This window comes from Choristoneura fumiferana, chromosome 19 (genome assembly GCF_025370935.1).
Source record: "Choristoneura fumiferana chromosome 19, NRCan_CFum_1, whole genome shotgun sequence".
Classification (NCBI taxonomy): Eukaryota; Metazoa; Arthropoda; class Insecta; order Lepidoptera; family Tortricidae; genus Choristoneura; species Choristoneura fumiferana.
Genome location: NC_133490.1, coordinates 8,005,979 through 8,029,269, shown reverse-complemented (window position 1 = coordinate 8,029,269; position 23,291 = coordinate 8,005,979). Strand labels below are relative to the sequence as shown.

Sequence of the window (23,291 nt, the reverse complement as noted above, 5' to 3'; positions counted from 1 at the left end):
TACAATGTTAACAAAAGCAGCCCTCTAGCGGCGACATCGGTTCCAAGCGAGCAATTTACAAATGTTAACAACAGCGCCCTCTAGCGGCGACATCGGTTCCAAGCGAGCAAATTTCCAATGTTATAACAGCCCCTCTAGTGGCGACATCGGTTCCAAGCGAGCAAATTTACAATGTTAAACAAAACAGCGCCCTCTAGCGGCGCATCGGTTCCAAGCGAGCATATTTACAATGGTAATAACAGCGCCCCTAGTGCGAAGATCGGTTCCAACGAGCAATTTACAATACAATACAATACAATACAAAGACTCTTTATTGTACACCAGACATAGTAAGCGATACAGAAAACAGATTAAAAAAATTACAAGGTGAGCAATAGGCGGCCTTATCGCTTAAGAGCGATCTCTTCCAGGCAACCTTTTTTACAGAAAGAAGTAAGGACTAGTTTACAACAGGTGGTGCATCAAAAGTAGATAAGAAAATTTAAACGTAACAGCAATACATCTACGAATACATACATAATTATATCGTACATATAATATACGTCCAAAATAAATATAGGTAGTGAGATAAACAGCAACAAATAAATAAATAAATTATAATAAGGCTAATAATTACAAGATGACAGATAGTGCTCCTTAAGCATAGATTTAAATAGTGACAAAGACTTTGCGCGTCGTAAGTCAATCGGTAAGGAGTTCCACAACCGAATAGCCTGGACAGTGTAAGAATATACATAGAATTTGGAGTTAGATAGAGGCACGGAAAGGAGAAAGTTCTGAGAGCATCGAATAGAAGTTACGTAGCTAAATCGCTCTTTGAGGTAGCGGGGAGTTGCAGGGTTAAAGAGAATGCCGTAAAGAAGGTGAAGAATGTGAGAGTTACGGCGAAAGCGGATTGGGAGCCACTTGAGCTGTGATCGAAAATTAGAGACATGATCGAACTTACGTAGACCAAATATAAACCGAATGCATAGATTTTGAATTCGCTCAAGTTTGTTAAGCTGCTCTTCTAAGAGATCGGGATAACAAATGTCAGCATAGTCGAAAATAGGGTGCAGTAAAGTTTGAGCAAGCGCAACCTTGGTAGCAAAAGGTAGGAAATTCTGAAGCCGTCTTAAAGATCCCACCGCAGCAAACACCTTTCTGCTCACCTCGCACACATGAGGAGACCATGAGAGAGTGCGGTCGAAAATAACACCCAGGCTCTTGACCTGATGTGCAAACGGTATTAGTACTCCGTCAAAAAGCACCGGTGGCAGAGACGCAAAATCGACTCTTGGGACAAGTCTCGAGCTACCAATGACAATGACCTGGGTCTTTGTCGGATTGACAATCAGGCCAAATCGTTGGCTCCATTTTAAAATCTTTTTTAGATCCAAGTTTACAGACTCGATAACCAACGGAAGATCGCCAAGCACGCCCTGAGAATAGATTTGTAGGTCATCAGCATAAAGGTGATACGAAGAGAGAAGATTATGAGAAATAGAATCTATAAAAATAGAGAATAATAATGGAGATAACACTCCACCTTGTGGTACACCAGCAAGAGTGTTGCACCAAGAAGATCTAGAATCTTCCACCTTTATTCTTTGCCGACGACCCACTAAGTAACTACGGAACCATTCAATAACCGCAGGAGATATGTTAAGAGAGCGTAAAATTCCAAGCATAATATCGAAATCAACAGTGTTGAAAGCATTGCTAAAATCCAACAGAGTTAAAACAGTAAGCTTTCTATTATCCATACCCATTCGAATATCATCGGTGATCTTCGCGAGTGCGGTTGCCGTGCTATGACCAGGACGGAAACCGGACTGAAAAGGATTGAGGAGGTCGTTTCTGGTTAGATAAGACGATAATTGTTGATGTACAAGACGCTCCAAAACTTTTGACAGGAAAGGAAGAATAGAAATTGGTCTGTAGTCGGAAAAGGATGATGGACTGGACTTTTTAGGTAGGGGAATAATTTCAGCATCCTTCCATACTAAAGGAAATACATTCGATGTGATAGAATTATTAAGTATAGAAGTGATGACAGGGACAAGTATATCAAGGAGAGGGAGGATCATAGCACGACTTACACTATCGACACCAACAGCGTTCGAAGCGATGGATAATATGCTCTTCTTAACATCACTGTCGGTAAATTGATTGAAATAAAAAGGAGAAGTATCAGAAGTTGGTAACGTTGAAAGATACGTCAGAGTTTTGTCTTTTTCAGATCCGCTGAACATAGCCGAAGAAGAGAAATGCTGGTTGAGCTTATCAATGTTAATATCAGCCGAAATAGATTTTTGCTGAGATTTACCAACTCCTAGTGATTTAAGAAATTTCCAAACTTTAGCAGGGTCTCCGTTTTCAACTGACTCGTGGATATGGCGTCTTTGAGCGTCTCTGCAGATAGTGCTACAACGATTCCGCAAGGCACGATATTTGTCCCGGTTTTTATCCGAAGAGTCAACTTTGTACTTAGCTTTTGCTTGATTCTTTCTTCGAATCAGGGTCTTTATATCATCAGTTAGCCAGGGAGCAGGAAGATGCTTCACTTTGACCGGTTTAACCGGAGCGTGCACGTCATAAACTTTGGTGAGAAGGGAGTTGAAAAGAGCGATTTGATCATCAACCGCACCAGCATCGGAGACGGACCCCCAATCGACCTTCATTGCATCCTCACGAAGCAATTCAATATTCATGCGACCAAAGTTGCGCTGCAGAAGAACTTTATGCTTAATCCTAGGAGGTCGAATTTTATATGAGAGGTAAATCAAATCATGATAAGAGAAAGCATCTGCAGAACACTGACCAGATTTAGCAACATGACCAGGAGAAGAAGTGATAGATAGGTCTAGAAGAGATGGGGAACAGTTTGGGAAATAATGAGTTGCATTAGATGGGAGAATACTAAGGTTGCAAGCTTCAACAACAGCCCTAAGAGATCTAGAGCGGGAATCGTTTTTAAGGAGACACGTATTAAAATCACCCATTATAATATGGTGCCGAAACGCTGGCATAACATCTTCAAGGAGCTTTTCAAGGGATGGAAAATAATTTACTTGAATAGAAGGGGAATAGAAAACTCCAAGAAGCACCTTCATGTATGACAAAGTAATATTTAGAAAAAGATATTCAGGGGCGTCAGAGGATGAGGACTGAGGCGACATACTGACTATGGAATAAGGGATACAAGAACGAAGATAAATGGCAACTCCCCCACCACCCCTACCAGAGCGATCATTACGGATGAGACGGAAACCAGGTATGGAATAAGAGGTAGAAGGATGGCATGGCTTAAGCCAAGATTCGGAAACAAGTATAGCGTGAAGATTTTTTAAATTGAAACTTAATAACATGTCGGTGAAATGGGCTGGAATACTTTGTGCGTTAATATGAACTACATTGAAATTGTTCGGAACGCTACAAAACTCTAAATTAATGGTGTCAAAGAGTGTAGGAGGCAAAGAAGTAAAACTGGTCTCACTGTCAGAGTCTGAAGAAAAGGAAAAATAGTGAGCACTATCTGCGCTGTCATTGTGACCTAAATTAGACATATAATTTTTACTAATATGTATACAAATATATAAATGTAAGTAATAAAGAAAAAAAAAAAATCAAAGCAATTCTGCAACCACCTGCCAGCAGTATACAAAAGTTAAAAATTAATAATTATACAAGCAAGTTTAAAAATGACAAAAAGAAAAAATAATATGCATGGAACGAAACGCAGCAATACAGCAGCAACACTGATCTCAAGTGTCACTACAGGCAGCTGACAAGCCTGTCAATCGTACTGTCATGAGGCAATGAAATCATAAATATATTGGCAAGATGTAAACAGAAAAAGTAATAGAATTTTGAAGGTATTATAGTGAAAGTGATAAGAAATGTGGGGTAAAGAGAACAGTAAAATACGGCTAAATACAAGAGATACTGCATAGATAGTTAATTGAAAAAAAAAAAACAACAACAAAAGTCTAACTTATGCCTCAAGCTAGTATAAATTATGCCGGAGCCTTTCCTAGCTGCCTTTTTGGACGCTTCTGCTGCTCAGCACCCTCCCGAGAAGACGAGCCCGCAGACCCAGGCATCACGGTCGGAATCCCGTTGAGCTCAGCGAGAGATGCGATGCGATGCCTCCTACCGTCAGCATCCAGCACAACGATGACGCCCTCTCTCGTCCAGCACTTGGTTACCCCGAACTTCTCTCTTGCAGCCATGAATGCGGCATGCCGGGGAGGAGTCAAAAATTCGGAAATGACTATGCCTGATCCTTTCAAGGCAGTCTTGGCAAACCAGACCTCATCCCGGAGTGCGGCATCCCTGAAGTGAACCAAGATGGGCCTCTTCCGGCCGGCCTGAGAACGTCCGGTTCTGAAGCACCTCCCCACATCAGCACCACTTACACTGCGCTTGACCCGCTTACAAACTTCCACTGCCAGCGATACAGTGTCCTCGTCTGCAACCTCAGGAACACCATGAATGAGCAGCATCTTCCGCCTTGATCTTGTCTCCAGCTGATCCACCTGGCGTGACAGACATGCTACTTGTTTTTGGAGACACTCAAGAGCACTAGAAATAAAGCTCTTAAAAGTGTTGAAATCTGCGGCCACTGATGACAACGTGGGACTTCTTGCATCTGCCTTGTCCAAATCAGCCTGGAACTCAGCCATCCTGTTCCTGAAGAGCACGGCGAGGTCGTCTAAGGATTGTTTCACATCTTTGTTTGGCATATTGAAGAAGCAAAGGAAGAATGTATTATGCTGCCGAATTACAAAGTGACCCGAAGCAATGCCGGTGCAGAGTATCAAGTGTAGAATTCCAGTAAAACTTGCAAGAAAGATGTAGATAACTGCCGGAAGGTAAATTGCCTTATCCCAACATAAGTTTAGGTGCAACTTTTTCCATAAAAAAGATGTATTTTGTTTTTAATAAATAAATTTACAATTTCGTGACTTTGCACTTGCAATGCCTACCCGCGAAAAAAAAACAATGTTAATAACAGGGTGCTTTGAAAAATCCATGTATCTCTCTCTTTCTAAAACGCTTTTATGTATGCAGTAAGTATCGCACTAAGCCGGTACTTATCGCCTGTGGACTCGGTCAGCTGTGAATTGTAACTGATATACCTAATTGTCAGACAGCTGACGATTATTGATTACATGGCTGTTATCTGGAGACTGTTTTCTGCAATTAGTAAAACAAAAGAATAGCTGTTATAAATATCATTCTTTAAACTTGAGTGCGGGAGAGGGTTCCGTACGATAAATTGTTTTAATAGTGGTTTTTTGTGCCCTATTTAAACCACAGTTTCTTCTAGGTTTCCTGTAAATGTGTTTTCTATTTAAAAATGAAAATTAGGCTTGAGACATGGGGGGAAGCGCGCCAATGGAGCTCAAACCAACCTAGTGTGCCTACTTAGGTTATTTTAGTTACAGTGCTTTCATTCTAGCATGGTGCGGCTGACACTTGATGCTCGTTTGTTTTTACTCAAAAAAAGTTGCTGCGGTCTAAATATTATGGAAGTATATTTCAGTTATAGCCTGAATATGACTGGCGTAATAGTACATTGTGTCTTAAGGGCGGTAAATAAGGAATTACGAACGAGAGAACTTTAATGAGTCGATGTTCGTAATTCTAGTACCGCCCGTGCGACATATAATGTTTTTCATCACATTTGCGAGTAAAATTTTATATTTCTTAAAGAGAATATATAATTGTTCCAAATATTGGCGATACCTTAGGCTGCGCTCTTGGCAGCGTCGCCCTCCCCCTCCCTCAGCATGTGCCTGAGCCGCGTGTGCATGTGGTCCTGCTGCTGCACCATGCGCAGCGCCATCAGTACGGGCACGGACTCATTGACCGACCTTGGGCTTCATGACAACAAAATTTGTACGCGCACTGACTCATTTACCGACCACGGGTTTCATGATAAGCACATTAAGGTCGAGGTTTTAATTTGGGGGTTGCAACCAAAGTAGCCTGCATGTTACGACACTGTTTACGAGCAAGTGTGATGAAAATATTTGAACATAAAGAACTATGTTATACGAAATAAATTTAAGCTATCAGATTTTTTATATATTAGGTAGGTAGGTAATTAAATTCAAAGCACCAATTTAAAGTGAAGACACGTAATATGCATGTAACGTAACACAAGAGACTCGTTTAGTGATGGGACCTAATGGATCTTGACCAATCTTGAGTTATATCGGTACTTATTAATTTGGTAAGTAACGAATATTCTTGCAAACTCCATTTCAAATAAATTACTTAAGTGGCAAATAATATTCCACCCTAGAATTTCACTAATATTCTCATTAAAATTAGCGTAATAATCGGATTAATGGTGACATTAATTATGATTAAGATTTACTGACTCAAGTTTCGACACTTTGACACCATGCTACAATGAAAGTACTGTAGGTAAGTACATAACCAACTGTTCAATTTTAATGTTTTTGTATGTATCTAACTTAATATTTTGGTTAGACCTAAAGTACTTAAAAGTGTTATATACCTACTTAATATACTTACAAGCAATACGATCCCATGCGGAGGATGCCGAGACACTGTATGAACTTACAGGTGTTGCAAGCGCCGCCGCAGGGTGCACCTAGTTTCGCAAACCGGTGCCTTATGTTACATTATTGTTTTTCATCGATCTGTGAATAAAGCATAGACTTGGTAGTTGATATTGATATAATTATGTAATGCTGCTTAAAATACGGAATCGCAGTGACGGCCCGTAAACGTCGAGATTTTGTCGGAGTCCCGTTTACAGCGGTGTGGAGAGTATGCGATAGAACGGTGCGCATACGGTGCGTCACTGCGATTCCGTGCCGTCACCGTTTTTTAAGCAGCGGTTTGGATTTATTGAAGAAATTAGCGGTTAAACAGGCGCCTGTCGAGAATTAAAAGCAAAATAAACATCCAGCAACCACTTTTTGATATTTAGGCCGCCTTTGATTTATTTAGCTGTAAAACTAAGCAACACAATGACATCAAGGATTGATGACATCAATGTTTCTGTATGTTTTCAAGTTAAACTGATAGCTATTGTAGAGCTAGCAGGCAGATGAAAGTCGTGGTACTCTAGTGTTTTGACTTATGGCCTCTCAAGCAGAGGTACGTGGTTTCGAGCCCGGGCTCGCACTTCTGAGTTATTTGAAATTTATGTGTGAAATTTACGACGAGGGAAATCATTGTGAGGAAACCTGAACTCACCAGCGAAGAAAATCAATAGGTAATGCGTGTATGCGGCTCTCTAGATCTATAATGTAAAAAATGATAATTAGAATCGTATTTATTTCATTAAACAAAACAAATGATGTAAGTAATGAATGGATACAAAATGGTGCACAAAGAAGTATTCCACCAATAAGCAGCGTTAGGCACTGGTCCCACCGCGACGATGAGCGAGAAGCGAGCAGAGCGAGTAACTAGAAACGAGTGGGCGAGCAGTGAAAAGCGAGTGTTCGAGCACGACGGGCGATTACTCGCTCCACTCGCTCGAGCCGGGCGGCCGCCAAGCTAACAGCGCTGAGCGAGTATCGCTGAGCTAGTTTTATAGCTCAGCGAGTTTTATAGCTCTTGTCGCTGCGACAAAAGATGTAAGAGCGAGTTCTCGCCGGCAGTGTGAACCGCCAGCGATCAACTATTAATATATATGTCTCTTTTACTCACACAGGATCTTATATCTTTTGTTCGTTTCTTGAGCGAGAAAATAGTCAATAGCCAATCGTTTCCTCGCCGGCGGTGAGACAACTGCCTTAAGCGGAGCCAGAAAAATAAGACGGGTAATTCTATGGCTCTGATTGATGTGCAGCCCGAGACCTTCAAATTAAGGCTCGAAACTGTCAGGATTACCAAAATCTTCTGTTTTATAAATAAAACTGGACGATTGAGTCAATAAATTGCCTTATCTACGCAGCCACCGCCTGTATTGCTATTCCGACACCGGACTGCAACCGTAGCCTTCCGGAAATATTGAGAAACTCATTTGAGTAGGTATAGCTGCAGTAATAACTGCAGTGCTCTATGTAAAGATCACAGTGGCTCTGTGATAGTCGGCCCTGTGTGACATATCGTCACTATATAAAAAAAAATCTCAATTCGATACGTCAACAAAATTTACCTTTGAAGAAATGTTTATAAAGTACACTCAAAACAATTTTATCTATTTTGAGATAGGTATCAGCTTTCCACTGCGATAGGCATGTACCAGAGTAGGTACGGCGGGTTTTGCCTGTTATAACTATGTACATATAATATCGCATAATATTTTAGACTATCACGGTCATTATTAATTTTATGAATTATTTTTCTGACTGACAGTTATACCAGCATACCAGCAAATCTCCAGTCCTCTCGTGATCATGGCGCATACAACATGACGAAATATTGAGGTGCTCTAAAATCAAGCTACGCGGAACAAATCCCGAATTGAAATCATAAAAGTATCGCATGGTTTTAGCGGACAAGCAAGGCAAATTAGCTTGGTTATTTAATTTGATATTCACGAACCTTCGGTAAGTAACGTCGTCTGAATCAATCAAATAGGTATTTGAAGATTAGACGCCATTCATCCAGCCTTAATGGGGAGCGTCACTGGGGAGTAAATTAACTAGCCTACATTTACAGTATTTTGACAATTTCCATGAACATCCAAACCAAAACAATTGTGATTGATTGAAAGGAAATTCTGAATTATTTTACGGACTATTCTGTTGACGAAAGTTGTTAAATACTTATAATGACTAGCACTTAATTAATTGACCCTCATCATTGGAACATTTTAATTTAAAGTCGCAAACTGAAGCCCCGCCTGGGCACTAAATGCACGGTTTCTCTTTACAATAAATCAAACTTTGCGAAGATAAAATTCGCTAAGTGCCGTTACATAAATTATTGTTACTTTGTGAATGAATAAAAGGGTATCAACTAAGCCGTAATAAATCACTTTCCCGTCGGGTAAAAAAGTGAGAGTCTACTGACAAAACGTGGACGAGCCTCGTCCGAGATAACGGCCGGTGACAAATTATTGCGTTAATGGACGGTAGAAGCCTTTGTAGCATTTCGAATTAATCAATATTCTGCCAGTATAAGATTACTGACTGTGCCTGCGACTCTTGGAATGCGAAGAATTCGTTTAATGCGCCCCTACAGGAAACTGTACAATCTTTTTTTATTCGACTGGATGCAAACGAGCAATAAACACACCAGGGGTATTGCAGATGCGTTGCCAACCTAGAGGCCTAAGATGGAGATACCTCAAGTGCCAGTAATTTCACCGCTGTATTACTCTCCACGCCGAAACATAACAGTGCAAGCACTGCTGCTTCACGGCAGGTTTAGCGAGCAAGATGGTGGTAGCAAGCCGGATAAAAACTATACTACTTTCCATTTCGAGGTCTAAAACTATCTCCATACAAAAATATCTGTTGCCCGTGACTTAATAGTTTCCGAAGACTTTGATCGCGCGCCAGCTGGAACCATATAATTTTGCGGAGTAAAAAACATGCTCTACTTATCCAGCCTCCTTCCATTCTTCCTTTCTCATATCTCAAACTACTTACGTACTGATCAAATTATCAGGATTGAGTACCTACTTTAGGCGTAAACACGTAACAAACAATAAAACGTACTTTCGCATTAACCTATAAGGTAAGGATTAATAGTTTAGTATTTTTTTCAAGAGTCGAGGCAATGTCGAGTTCTAGAATATTTTTATCAAGGATCGGAAAATACTCATTATTTTAAAGACGTAGACCAAGTTCGTACCTATTCTATAGCAGAAACGTTTAGAAATAACGGTTGTTTTGTCAGACTTAAACCGTAAGAGTATATTTGGTTATTTAAACGTATCCAAGTCTATTCCAACCACTTGCTCTTGACCAAAACTCGTTACCATCTTTGTCCAACTAAATTAATAAACAAGAACTTATTTAAATAGTGTATTCAACGACACACATGACTTTTTTACCAGTACAAAATGAGGGCAAGGTCCGTCAAGATACGAGAAATGTGTTTTCCTGCACGAGTAGGTATTCTAAAGTGGGAGAGCCTTATTTGGCGTGTTCATTCTATTCCCCAGTATGGCGGACCCATTCTCCTTGCGGACTTGTCACGCCGCTTTACTGCGTCGCAGTTGTTTATGTCGCTGCGTGTGAAATCATTTCACTGAAATGGCTTTATTTTCCAAATTATTTTATGCCATTCACGGCTGGATTTGGTTGCAAGATAAGGCGGAGTTGGAGTTGTTTCCTTTGCGCTAAACTTAACGTTTTACTTATTTTTACTAGTACTTACTTACAAACAGATGCTTGACATTGACATATAACAGTCACTGGTTACCTAGGTTAGTTTTGATATTGACATACTAGTGTTCACCCACGGCTTTGCATGCGTAAACCATTAGTCGAATGATCCAGCAGTCGAATGAATTGAAATTACCGTAGGAGTTTCCAAAAATTACATCGTGGTCTCTATTGACGTTGCATTATAAGCAACAGTCCATCCGTGGACTAGCGGGATATAGAGTAGATAATGTGTTATTCAAGACATCCAGTTATCTACGCACTGAAATTCAACCAAAATCCATAATTATCTTAGGGTGAAGAAGTGACAAACAAAAACGTTTACCGACAATATTAATTAGTTCGTTATTAGGGATAGTGCAAATCCATAATCTACTTATCATACGTAAATAGCACGTGTAGTTTTACAAGAGCTTATACTTTATAAGTAGTATATTTGTTTTATTTCAACGAATTTGGAGTAAAAGTTGTAAGTTTGCTAACGTCTGATACGCGGAATAATAGAATGATAGCCGTTCGCAGATTTACTCTATCCCCATTCACCGACGATGTATTCATCAAAGTTACTTAGTACGCCTGTCGTAGCCCTAGATGCAGAGTACGACGTGTCTTTTGGTCCTTTTTCCTTGTCTGGTTTAAGTACCAAAGTTTTTGCAGGTGGTAGGACCTTGTGCAAGGTTCGCCCGGATTGCTACCACCATCTTGCTCGCTAATCCTGCCGTGAAACAGCAGTGCTTGCACTGTTGTGTTTCGGCGTGGAGAGTAAGACAGCCGGTGAAATTACTGGCACTTGAGGTATCCCATCTTAGGCCTCTAGGTTGGCAACGCATCAGCAATCCCCCTGGTGTTGCAGGTGTCTATGGGCAGTGGTGATCTCTTATCATCAAGAGACCCACTTGCTCGTTTGCCATCCAGTCGAATAAAAATAAAAAAAGTACTCCCGTAGTGACGCGCTTCTAAAAAACCATCACCTAAAATAGCAAAATTGAGATTTACGTTTCTAGGCTCTCATTCCAGCAGATTTTGACGTCTATTACTAACGGTGCCTTCGCTCTACCATAGGGTTGTTCCTACTCGTTTAATTTCCATTAATGTTGTAACCGGTACATAAAAAACGTTATGTATACCCGCAAAAATATGTTATGTAGAGTCAATTTGATTCCTAGGACACCATGAAACCTAATAGTAAATTATTTATCGAATGACGTAAAATTTTATTACGACAGGGATCTCTGGTGGCTTAGGAATCAAAGAATTTGTATTGTCTGTATTTTTCTTGTCTTAAATGTTGATAGCATGACTCAGCGTCTCTACTTTGAGTGGGTCCCGATAGCTGATATTTAAGTTACCACAGTTCTACGTAGACTTGTTTATTCCTTTTTAGTTTTCATTTGAGTAAATTTTATTTGACAGTCGGCTTTTAATATTTTAAAATATTTTTCCATTTCTTACTTTTTCGGATGCTTTTTTGAAACTGATAGCTTAAAAAAATTATAACATGTTATACTTACTCATACACAACTCATATACAACCCAACAGTGTATAGATTCTGTTTCAATCTTAGCGGTAGTAAACAAAAAAATACTCTAGTATTTCCAAGAATTTTTTACTGTCGAAATGTTGCTTTGTAAGTACGTTTTAATCGGATAAGTTGTCCAGTTGGGCAAGCAGATGCCGGCGCCGGCGCAGGTCGCGCGGTGACATCGGCGCTGCGTTTATAAGGAATAATTCAATTCATGAGTGCTAGCTCTGTGCAGGGTTGAACAAGGCCTTTCTTTTACTACTAAAAGTTTTGCCAAGGTACAATACCTGTCGTATTCTTTGACTGAATGACTGTTAAGAAATGCCTTAGGTACCTACCTACACCTAAAACTGATGCGGACGTATAGCTTGTGTAGTATCTTCTACGGGACTTGGATTAAAAGTTTTTGAATTCTGGTTGTGTTCAAAACGCGCCGGTGTAGTGTGAGGCCGGTGTAGATGGGTTTGTGTGATTTGTGGGTGTTCTTCTTACAGTGTGGACTTGAAGGGACTGCATGAACACACATTTCTTGCATAAACGTATATCATAAGGTTGCGGGTAAGCAAAGTAATTGTTTCAGTTGGTTTACTAATGTTTCGGCAAATAACGTTTGGCAACCTGTTTCATTTCGCAAGTTTTCATTTCCTAACTGTTTAATATTTCTGAAACTGTAAATACTTCAGGATTTTTATAAAACTCACCTAACCTAACCCAAAGGGTTCTACACGATGGCCCTGAAATAAATCCTGAAATATTTACAGTTTTAGAGTTTGCGAAATGAAAAGTTGCGAAATGAAACAGGTTGCCAAACGTTACGTTGTGAAAAGGCAGTACTCGGTTTCAGTTTATTGATATGGTCCTCCGCAAAGTAACGCCTTTTTCTCGAACTTGTTTTTCTTTTAAACGATGACGTATTTTTGGTGCCAGTCAGTGTCGCGGGCCGCTTGATGCAATAGATTGTTCGAAGTTAGTAACTCCTCGGAATCGATAAGATCTGAAAAAAATCGATAAAGGATTCGGATCTAGGCAAATGCAAGCAAGCGTCAAATGACATGTCGCCGTAGGATGTGCGATCTTTGTGAGGTTTTGTGAATACGTTGTAAGTAAACCTAGTCTGTAGTAGATTGTTTTATGGGATCTTCAAACAAGTCTACTATTTCTCAAAGGAACGGCAACCATTGTCGTGCACTGGGTCAATTCTAGGGCAGGCAGCTGGTAGCTTGTGCCTGCAGCAGCACGCCACCCTCTGGCAGCGGGGTAGGCAACACTAGCGATGGTTATCCTTACTGCACGCCACACCGTAACTCAGCCTATGTTATGGATGCCCTTGGGCGGCGCTGATGGTTTTCCATCGAGTGACCTGGCTGCTCGTTTTCCCCCTTAAAAACAGCCAAAAACATATACTTTTATTTCACTTCAAATTAGCGTTCTTTTCAAGCCAGCGGGCAGCCCTGCGCGCGCGCAGCGAGCCGCGCAGTGGGGCAAGGGCGGCGTGTCCCTATACGGCGCACTCGCCTTCGACGCACTCTCGGTTTTCAGCCGCCGCACGATTAGAAACGACTGCTAAATAAATAACCCTCGATAGTCTCGAACCATAAGATGTAACATGCTGTATAATGAACCCCCCTGGGCGATCGACGAGTCGCACTGGGCCAGTGCAGATGAAAGGCAAGGCTCGCAAGTAGTCAGTGTGGCTCTGCAGAACTGGACTAAGGCCCCGGGCTGAGGGCAGATCTCATTATTGCAGTGGCAGACGTTGTGGTATGGAAGAGCTCGTTTGGGACCATCGCGAATGCTGCCTTCTAGTAGAGAGACGTGTTCCAGCCAGTAGCGGCGTTAGGGTAGGGCGCGGTGGGGCGACCGCCCAGGGCGCCGGACTTAAAGGGGCGCTTGAAGCCTAGAAAATTCCCAAAAGTTGGGAGCGCAGTGGAAATCTTGGCCAGGGCGCTGGAAGTGCTAAAACTGGCACGGGGCACCATGCCGCATAAGAATGCGATGTCAGAGATGGTGACGATGGTGGTGGGATCCCGTCGTTTTGCTACCTAAATTTTAGTTTTTTTTCCTGTTATTAATTATTGTATGTTACTCTGTGAGTTACCTATTGATCGAGTCGTTTTCGTGTTGCCTGAAGTATTTTTTTAATTATTTATTTATTAATTTGATCGGAACCAAATATATATATTTTTTACTTTATTAATTGTTACTGATTTTTTTTTGGAGTGAATATCTCAGCGCGAATATTTAGCGGCGGAGCTCATAAAAAAACGGTTCGAATTAATTAATAGCGCATTTTCTTTTTTTAATCTCTCAAAAGGCCGGCATCGCGCCTGTGATTCCCCTCGTGTCGCGGGTGTCTATGGTCGGCGGTGACTGCTTTGTATCTTTATATTTTTATTATAACATATTTGCGGGGCGTCGGGCTACCGTGTGTCGTCAGTGCCTGACGTTTTGTGAGATGATAGATGACAGGCTAACCAGTGTTCCTACCTGATGTTTTTATTTATGTTTTATATTGAATTTTTATATGTTTAATGTAGTTGCACAGTGTATTAGTAATAACTGTAATGCTGTGTAAATAAAATTATGTGTAATAAATAAAAAATAAAAAAAAATATCAGGTGGTCCACATGCTCGTTTTCCCCTCTCACATAAAAAAGATCGTTAATCAGGTAAAAGTACGACTTACATACCAGAATGCAAAAATAGAGCTATTGATTTAGACACAAAAATATTACAATAAGCCCTCACGCGAGTCAGATTCGCACTTGGCCTGTTTTATGTTGCGGTAGTTCGAACGCAGGGATGCGCCGGCGCCGGTTGCGCAACGCAGGCGCGCGTCCTCACGGCGCGCCATCTGGCCGTGCCACCATATGGCTAGAGCTTTACCACAATTACAACATAGACACACCTTGAGGGAGCAATATCTGCCTCTTTTGGACCATAGGCATGTTGTAAAAAAAATCAGTAGACATCCCAGCGTAAAGAGACAAGATAAAGCTTGAAGGTACTCATGGGTATGTGTCAAGGGCAATAATGAGCCCTATATCTATCGAGAACATGTTTATGAATCACTTCAAGACCTGGGCGCAGATGGCCATTTTCCAGTTTCCATGGCATAATAAAGTTAATAGCGCTTTTTGAGAGGCGCGGAGGCGGTGTGGACTATCTTGCGCTACCTTGATCAGGGGCTAAAACCTGCGCCGTTCAGGACAGACTCCGCTGGGCCCAGCACACGGTTGATGACGGGGCTTGTCCAGGCTCAGAATTTATTCGTTTAATCTCCTGAACATATGAAGGAAGAATGAGTTATTTTAATATGATGACTGGAGGAAAGTTTACAGCAGCAGCACTTGTAGTGCGCTGGTGCACAGGATATTTGAAACGTTAACCAATCTTTAGGGTTCTTCACCTCAAAAAGAAAAAACGGTACCAGAATTATTCTTTTTCTAACATACTGTGTCCTAGACTTGGCTGTCTATCATTACTACACTATTTTTTTATAGGCAAATCGTCTCAATTGGTACTTTCAACGTTTTTACAGCATGTTTTTGTTGTAAGCTTTTCAGCAGATATCTACATCTTGACGGAATTTTTAGATTACAGTTCTATATACATATAGTCGATAGAGTCGCATACCGTACATATTTTGGCCAGTACATCAAGAGTGCCTCTCAAATACCTACATATTTAAAACATGGTAATGTCATCAATATAAACCCCTCGTAAAAGTATGAATATTTTAAACGAAAATGAAAACACACCTGCCTCATCTATTTGGTACATATCTCGTACAGAAGTAGGTTCTCAGTCCTCATTCAGCAGCCCGTCAAGCCCTACAAGCTGGCCCTACTACGAAGTGCAAAATTCGAACTTCGTATCTTACTGACGCTAATATTATTCAATACGTGAGTGAGATGGACGGTATACATACGTATGTTACGAACTTCGATTTCCGTTTTTCGTAGTAGCTGTCGCTGTCGTTGCCAAGATGCGAACGACACGGTCTGTGTTGGTAATGCAGCATTTTTCGCTCTCGATATGGAGTCGCGAGCCTCTAGGGGTGTCACAATCGAGTTAATATTTATCTATACAGCGTGTATTTTTGATAATACCTCAAACTATAACCAGACGATGATTTAAGTGCTGTGAACCGATATCAAAACAAATTGTTAATTCAGAATTAACTACCAGAGCGTAATTAGTTTTTGAAATATTTTCGGGCAGCAATGTAATGCGTACAATAATTTGATACGAGAGAGAAGCGTTCTGTGACAGCTGTCACGTCAACAAGTGCAACGTTTTCAATTAAAAAAAAGTAGTACATTGCGTGCTAATTAATTTTGTAAGGAGAACAATAAGTGTATTTTTTTTACTAAAACATAATAAAATGTGATTAAACTTATAATAAGCCTTCACTAACTACCCTTAAAGTTTGAAGTAGTATCAAAAATGACGCTGTATAAATAAGAATAAAAATAAATCTATTCATATCTGAAACAATAAAGCGTGCATAGTATCTGATACGACTCTATTCCAGGGCCGGCAGGTACGACATGCCGGAAACGTGTTGTTGCACGCTCCGCTGTGGTAGATAACTACTTACTTACGTGTAAATAAACTGTTATTTTTTACCCAGGAATGGAATCTACCCAATTCCAGTTTTCTTCGAGCTATCTCCATTCTAAACACAAACACATCCGTTACAATAGCTACACGAAAACAAATAATAAAAGATAGATGCTGACGTTTCATGATTCACGAATAAACACGCTAACAGTAAATAATTAGCAATTTAACTGTGTTTGGTTTGTATTGCGTTTGTTTTACAGAGATGAGATACCTTATCAGTCAATGTTAGATCAGTTAGCAGGTGGTTATACCAAGGTTGTACTAGTACATTTACAGATGTATCATCGTACGATATAATTAGTTAAGTATTATTATTATTCAAAATAAAATATAAGAGCCACTTGTGTTTAATCGGTAAAATGAAATCGAAAATACGTTTGCATGTTTATTTGAATACGTACAAAAGTATATCTGTATTAATAGAACAAATTTATAGATTCAAAGATTCAAAGAACTATTATTTATTTATTTATTAGACAAGGAATTTTGTAAAAAATAGGTGCCTATAAATATTAATTAGTATTTTTGTTTTACCAATAACTCACGTCGCCCTCATTTTCTTTACTTTATAGCGACTTAGGGCCATCTAGTGAGCAACTACAAAGCTCCGACCTATTCTACAAGGCGCTATCGAAGCTTCACACAAATCGGACGCATAGGTACTTAATTAGATGGGCGTTATCAAAAAAAAGTGTACCCTTTCTTTGCTTTTGAAATTTTGGAAAAATATGTTTTTTCCTACTCAGAATCAAGAGCACAATCGATTCCGAACGTTTAAAAAAATCCCAATTTATTCATACAAAATTTTGAGTCAGTTTTGTCACGCCCATACTGATGTATGAAAACTGTCATTTTTTTGGGGTCTTTTGAAACGCCATTCTATACAAGTTCCGACGCTCGTCCTTCGGACTTCACCGCGGTCCCCAGCCATAACACCTGCCTGGAGAGAGATCTTTCATTTGGAGGGTCCCCCCACAACTTCGAAAGGCAAAAACAGAACCGCACTTTGCTGTCTGCCTGTCATGGCATGGTTTGACACGTTTTATATGGTTTTGCCGAGTAAATCAAAATCTGACTTAGTAGAACTTCGCGTGAAGCCCCAGGTTTCACATCAAAACTTACTGAAGTAAAATACTAGAAAAGAAATAACTTTTTTTTTTAAACTCCTTTGTGGTTCAGGAATCGACCAGGCATATACGTACCTATTTATTGACGGATTAGGTTTTCTCAACTGCAAAGTTAAGTCAGTCTTTCAGTCCGACTTCTCTACGTGTTAAGGGAATTAGTCCGCTTATGTTTAGAGCTGTATTTTGTGAATATGTTTATTTTTTGTGTGGCGTGGCAACCCTAGGCAAAGCCTCGTGCTGACATAGTTCAGCAAGCAGCATCGTACGCGCCATATGCGCCCGCGCTGACGCCGCAGGTCCTAAGACACGATAAGACAGCCAAAGGCACCCTCGGGTGTTGGCTCAAGAAACTTTTATTTGGTTAAAATAAAATATCAGCATATACCTATGGCCCAAGCCCTCTTGTTCTGAGAGGAGGCCTGTGCCCAGCAGTGGGACGTATATAGGCTGGGATGATGATGATGATGATTTATTTATTTATTCAACTGTTTCGCACAATAACAGAAATAATCAACACTTAATCTAATTAAACACAAAATAACGAAAAATGTAGGTACCTACCTATGAATATACCTATTTATCGCGAAGATGAAAAATGGAACTCTAATTACACCTACTTACTTAATTATGAAGCCTTAAGAGCGTGCAAACGAAAAATTGCCCATTCAGCGATTTTGAGGTTTTTCAAATGCCTTATTAATGTCTAAATGCTTACGTTTTTAAAGAAAAACTAATGTTACATATAGATAAACTCTTACTCTGATGTATAGCGGTGATTTCCATTTATTTCCGTCAGCGACTTTTTTTTGGCAAATCATTTTGTTAGTGAGGTTTTACAAAAATACGCGTCAGAGCTGTCTTTCATGTGAAATATTTCCATTATAACCCACCACAAACAGTGTAACTTTAGTATTTTATAATAGGAAATATAGTCTTTTAAGACATAGGGTCATCATATGTATCAAAATATTAGTTATTATTATTCAAATACCATTCTTCAAAAGGTCTAAATCGGTCTACTTCATCATTTTTTATCTCATTTGCTGTGATGTATTTGCCAATAAAACAATTTTATTATAAATCTACAGGAAATGTTTAGTCTGTAATATTTTTTTCAGCGCTTAATAATAGCTCATTTAGTTTTGAGAATTTTCTAAACTTGGGTCCTAAATCGATTATATAACCTCGCGCGTTAATAGTTACGACTCAGAAAGCGCCGGGCACTCCCAAAGAACGGACGTATCGCTCTGCGCTCTCCGCAAGGTTAACAACCTTTACTGCAAACACCCGATAGTTATAGCGTGTCTGCAATTGCTTGATACTTGATAAGTAATTTTACATGTTAAAATTAAATGTTTTAAATTTTCGCAACTTTCACTCAAACTAATACGGGTAGATGCATTTTACATTTCACAAGCATTTATTTAACTTGCCATATTAGTATGTATGTTAGTATGTAGTGTGTAAGTATTAACTAAATTTGACCCACTTCCCGATTTTTGATTGAGATGAAACTTTGCGTGCATGTGTGAATAAAATGACAATGTAATATTATTATTATGACATGAAGCTGATCTGATGATGGAGCTGGAAGGTAACCACAAGAACTCTGTAATAAAACGACATAACCCCATCGAGTTTGGACTCATTAGATTTGTCTTGACGAGTCCTAGGTGGTAACCAGGGACAAAGGTACAATCAGCAAAAAAATATTGTATAAAAAAAAAAAATGTAAGTTAAAGTTATTAAAGCTTTTATTTAACTTGCCCTGTTAGTATGTTTGTTAGTATGATAGTGAGTATGATATAAAAGTAAATAAAATCTTGTTGTACAGTAAAAATCTTATATTCTTAGATATGGGCAATAAAACTAAAATCATTTGGGATGAAAAAACACAGTACTGTTAACACAGTATGAGCTGCTTAGAAAAGGTTATTCATCATTATTAATTACCATTACTGTAAATCCAAGATAGAAATCTAGTTCCATAAATATATTTTTTTGTTAAATTCACTTCAAATCGGAATTAAGGTTACTGTAAAATTACTGTTTTTGGTTTTAAGATAGCATTTTTTTATCAGGTACTATACTACCATTAAAAGGTTATTTATCAATACTAATTCGCATTACTGTACATTCAGGATCAATAATAAATACGTTTTTGTGTTAAATTTAATTCAATTTGGATTTATGATAACATTACTTTCTTGATTTTAAGATTGCATTTGTTTTCAGACGGAAAATAGAACAGACTGAAATGTCGAATATACCTAATCATGAGATTTCTATAAGTCCCAATATGTAAAATGTATGATGCATTTTCAACTTTAAAAAAATTAGATTTTGCCACAATTTTGTCTTTTTGCACAGTATTTTATTAGGTACGTACCAAGTGAAATCATATAAAATGAAGATTATTGTTTATTAAACATTCCAGGATACTACTCAGTTTTGATAGACTGTCTCCGAACATATACGATAGCTAATGAAATTCCTGTTACTAAAATTTCATTGGACTCCGTAGTCCATTAAATTAGACGCCTTACGCATTGTTAATAATCTACTCCCAGAGAAGTCGACTCCATCTGATCTAAGGACTCCATCTTAAAACCCTCGCTTCGCTCGGGAGTTAACGCACGACACCCTCGCTGCGCTCGGGAGTTAAATCTGGAGTCCTTCGTTACGCTCAGGATTCAATACCGTACCCGTGACATACATACATACAATATTTTATATACACACATTATCGCCGAAATATATATATATATATGTATATATCGGGGATTTCGGAATTGCTCGTTTAAAGGTATTAGATGAAAATAATTATGAGCAATGATGATGAAATATTCATTTATTTACTAAGTATTACGTGCCCTCACACAGTATACCATCATATGCGTGAGAAACATTGAAACTAAATATTTTGCGCGCACTGAAAAATTAAATTTTTATTGCCAGCTTTTTTTACTGACTGTAATTTTTATACGTTGTTGCCATCTAGGGCCAAAGTACTTGTCAAGACGAATCAAACGAGTCCAAAGTCGATGTGGTTATATAGATTTATTACAGAGTTCCTACGGCCACCTTCCAGCTCCATCATCAGATCAGGCTTCATAAATCATAATAATATACTGCATTGTCATTTGATTTACACACGTATGTAAAATTTTAACTTAATCTGAAAACGCATATTTAGTCAAGTTTAGCTTCCAAAATTTTATCCATACCTACTAATAACTAACATACTAACAGGGCAAGATAAGTAAAAAGCTTGTAAGTAATAAATTAAATTATTATGTTAAAGAATAAAAATATTTAAATCGCAACAATTTTTTTCTTAATTTTACTAAGACGGAAAATGTACAACGATCAAGATGTGTTTAATGTTTCGGCAACGCTCGCATCGTACGCACACAGCAAACCGCTGTAGTGTGCGGGCGAAACACGGGCCGCGGGAAGGAGATCGCGCCAGTGACGATGGGACAAAATGTTTGCGCGCTCTTAAGAATCTATGTAGTAATAGGTATTTGACATACCCAAGCAACGCTTCTAGGCTTCTTTCTTCAGCTTTTCATCCCTCAACTCGTTTTAATAATTAAAAAATGCTTTATATAGCGCAATGTACCTGTAACCTATACACACCGATGTTAAGCCACCATACTACGCCTAACGGTTTTTATGGCTTCAACTGTTACCAGTAACCAGCGTTAACCACTTGATTAAGGTGAAATAGATTTATCTCCGTACCTCTAGCTAATTATGTAGATTATCTATATCTATCATGTAATCATTTTGACAGATTTTGACATTAAAATCATACATTCCGAGCCGACTCAGATAACTGCAATATTTCCCAGCATATCCATCTCTAAGCTTTCAGGTACCGCTCCACGAAGTCCTCGCAGACCTCGAGCTGGCGCGTCCGGTACCCGTCGCTGCGGCGCGCGTACTCCAGCACGGGCTCCGAGCGGTCCTCGTTCGTGTGCTTCAGGAACGTCTCCGGGTTGTCGAACATCTCCCGCGCGGTGACCTGGTCCAGCAGGATGTAAGGGTACAGCATGATCGAGACCAGGAGACCGAACCGCCGACACTCCTCGACCCACCGCAGGAACCCTTTGTAATCGTATCCCAAACCCTTCAGTTTCTCCTTCGTAACTTCATTTACAGTACTTATGAAAGTATCGAAGTAGTGCTGGAGCATTTCACGCTCGTACCGCTCACGGAAACTCCGATCGGTCGTGCAGTACCAGCACAGCATGACGTCGAAGGCCGGCGGCGCGTAACGCAAGCATTGGAAGTCCACCAGGATGGCGTTCGTCGGGACGCCGGCCTCGTGCTTGAACATAATATTGTTCGCCCACAAATCCTTGTGGATCAGCACGTTCAAGGTGTCCTTTCTCTCCGACACGTCGTTGCACGCCGCCAGGAACTGTTTCAAAAGTTTATCTTCCAAATCGGGAACAGTGTTCCTGTGCTTATCGGAGAAGTGTTGGATGATATTGGCGGCGAGTTTGGCCCCGGCGGCGATCCAGGGCGTGTCTCTGAAGTTGTTCTCGACGATGAGGTGGCCGTAGTCCTCCATGAGGCTGTATGGGCGGGCGAGCGCGCGGCTGCGGCGCGCCTCGTGGTCGGCCACGGCGGCGTGGAAGCGCGCGACGGCCGCCAGCGCCACGCGCGAGTGCTCCGCGCCCCAGGATCACGAACTGGTCGTGCGTGGAGTAGCCCAAAGGGGACAGGTCGCGCATCACCAGCACGGACGAGTTGTACAGGTACGCCTTGGCGCCCCACGGGTGACACTCTGGACAATAACAGCTACAGTTTATATATTACATATAAGGTTTTGGTACACCAGAACTGACTGCGAGAATCGTAATATCCAAAAATCAAAGATCCTAGACCCAGTTCCTATAGTACGCTCGTCAAAAAAATCTGCAGTAGGTTAGTAAGTTTGTTAATTGTAAGTGTACTCGTAACTTATCGCCTCTTATGCAGAGGGTCATGGGTTCAAGCCCGAACTCACACATCAGAGTTTTCAGAATTTAGGCGTTTCCAACAGAGATGTGGGCGGATGTTTTGCCAGGAATGTATTTAAGTATCATGAACCAATAGAATCGCTCATTTACCTATCTTCTAGTGGAAACAGTTAAGCGGAGCAAGGATACGTAAGTAAAGCTTCTCTATTAGTTCATGACATGATATCTACACATTCCTCGCAACACATCAGCCACAGAGCATCCGCGCACATCTCTGATCGAAACGCAATCATACGTCCGAAATTACATTTGAAATTTGAGATGAGCTTTTCGGTAAAGCAAAATATCAAGAAGAAACCTGATACAAGTGCAAAAATGTTCAAAGACGTGTGTAAAGCTTCCAAAACGCACTGGGCTCGCGTGGGAGTTAACAGCGCCAAGTCATGGAATGCTAGGAGATATTGCCCAGCAGTGGGACATATGCCAGGGATGATGATGAAGATACTCACCCTGCATTTCCATTTCTTCCATCAGCTTGAACATCGTCATCTCCCTTCTAAAGAAATTATTCTCCTCGATGAAGGTAGCTTTCGGGAGTTGCTGAGCGGCAGGCTTTTCACGAACAGGGGATTTTAACAAGAGAGTCTCCTAATTTGACGGTGAGGGTCAGTCGGAAGTGGTCCCCGAGGAAGCCGGCCAAGCCCTCTGCGGCCGGTGCCAGCTCCT

At 40.2% G+C, this 23,291-nt stretch overlaps 1 protein-coding gene and 1 pseudogene across 1 annotated transcript; both read right to left on the bottom strand.

Annotated features, from left to right (window-relative positions):
* Positions 1-3,741: 3,741 nt before the first annotated feature.
* Positions 3,742-4,981, bottom strand: LOC141438661 (uncharacterized). The gene has a single exon (XM_074102543.1). It carries the CDS (start codon positions 4,725-4,727, stop codon positions 3,999-4,001), a length of 729 nt encoding a protein of 242 aa, XP_073958644.1. The 5' UTR covers positions 4,728-4,981; the 3' UTR covers positions 3,742-3,998.
* Positions 4,982-21,280: 16,299 nt separating this feature from the next.
* On the bottom strand, positions 21,281-23,197 carry LOC141438612 (uncharacterized; annotated as a pseudogene).
* Positions 23,198-23,291: the final 94 nt, after the last annotated feature.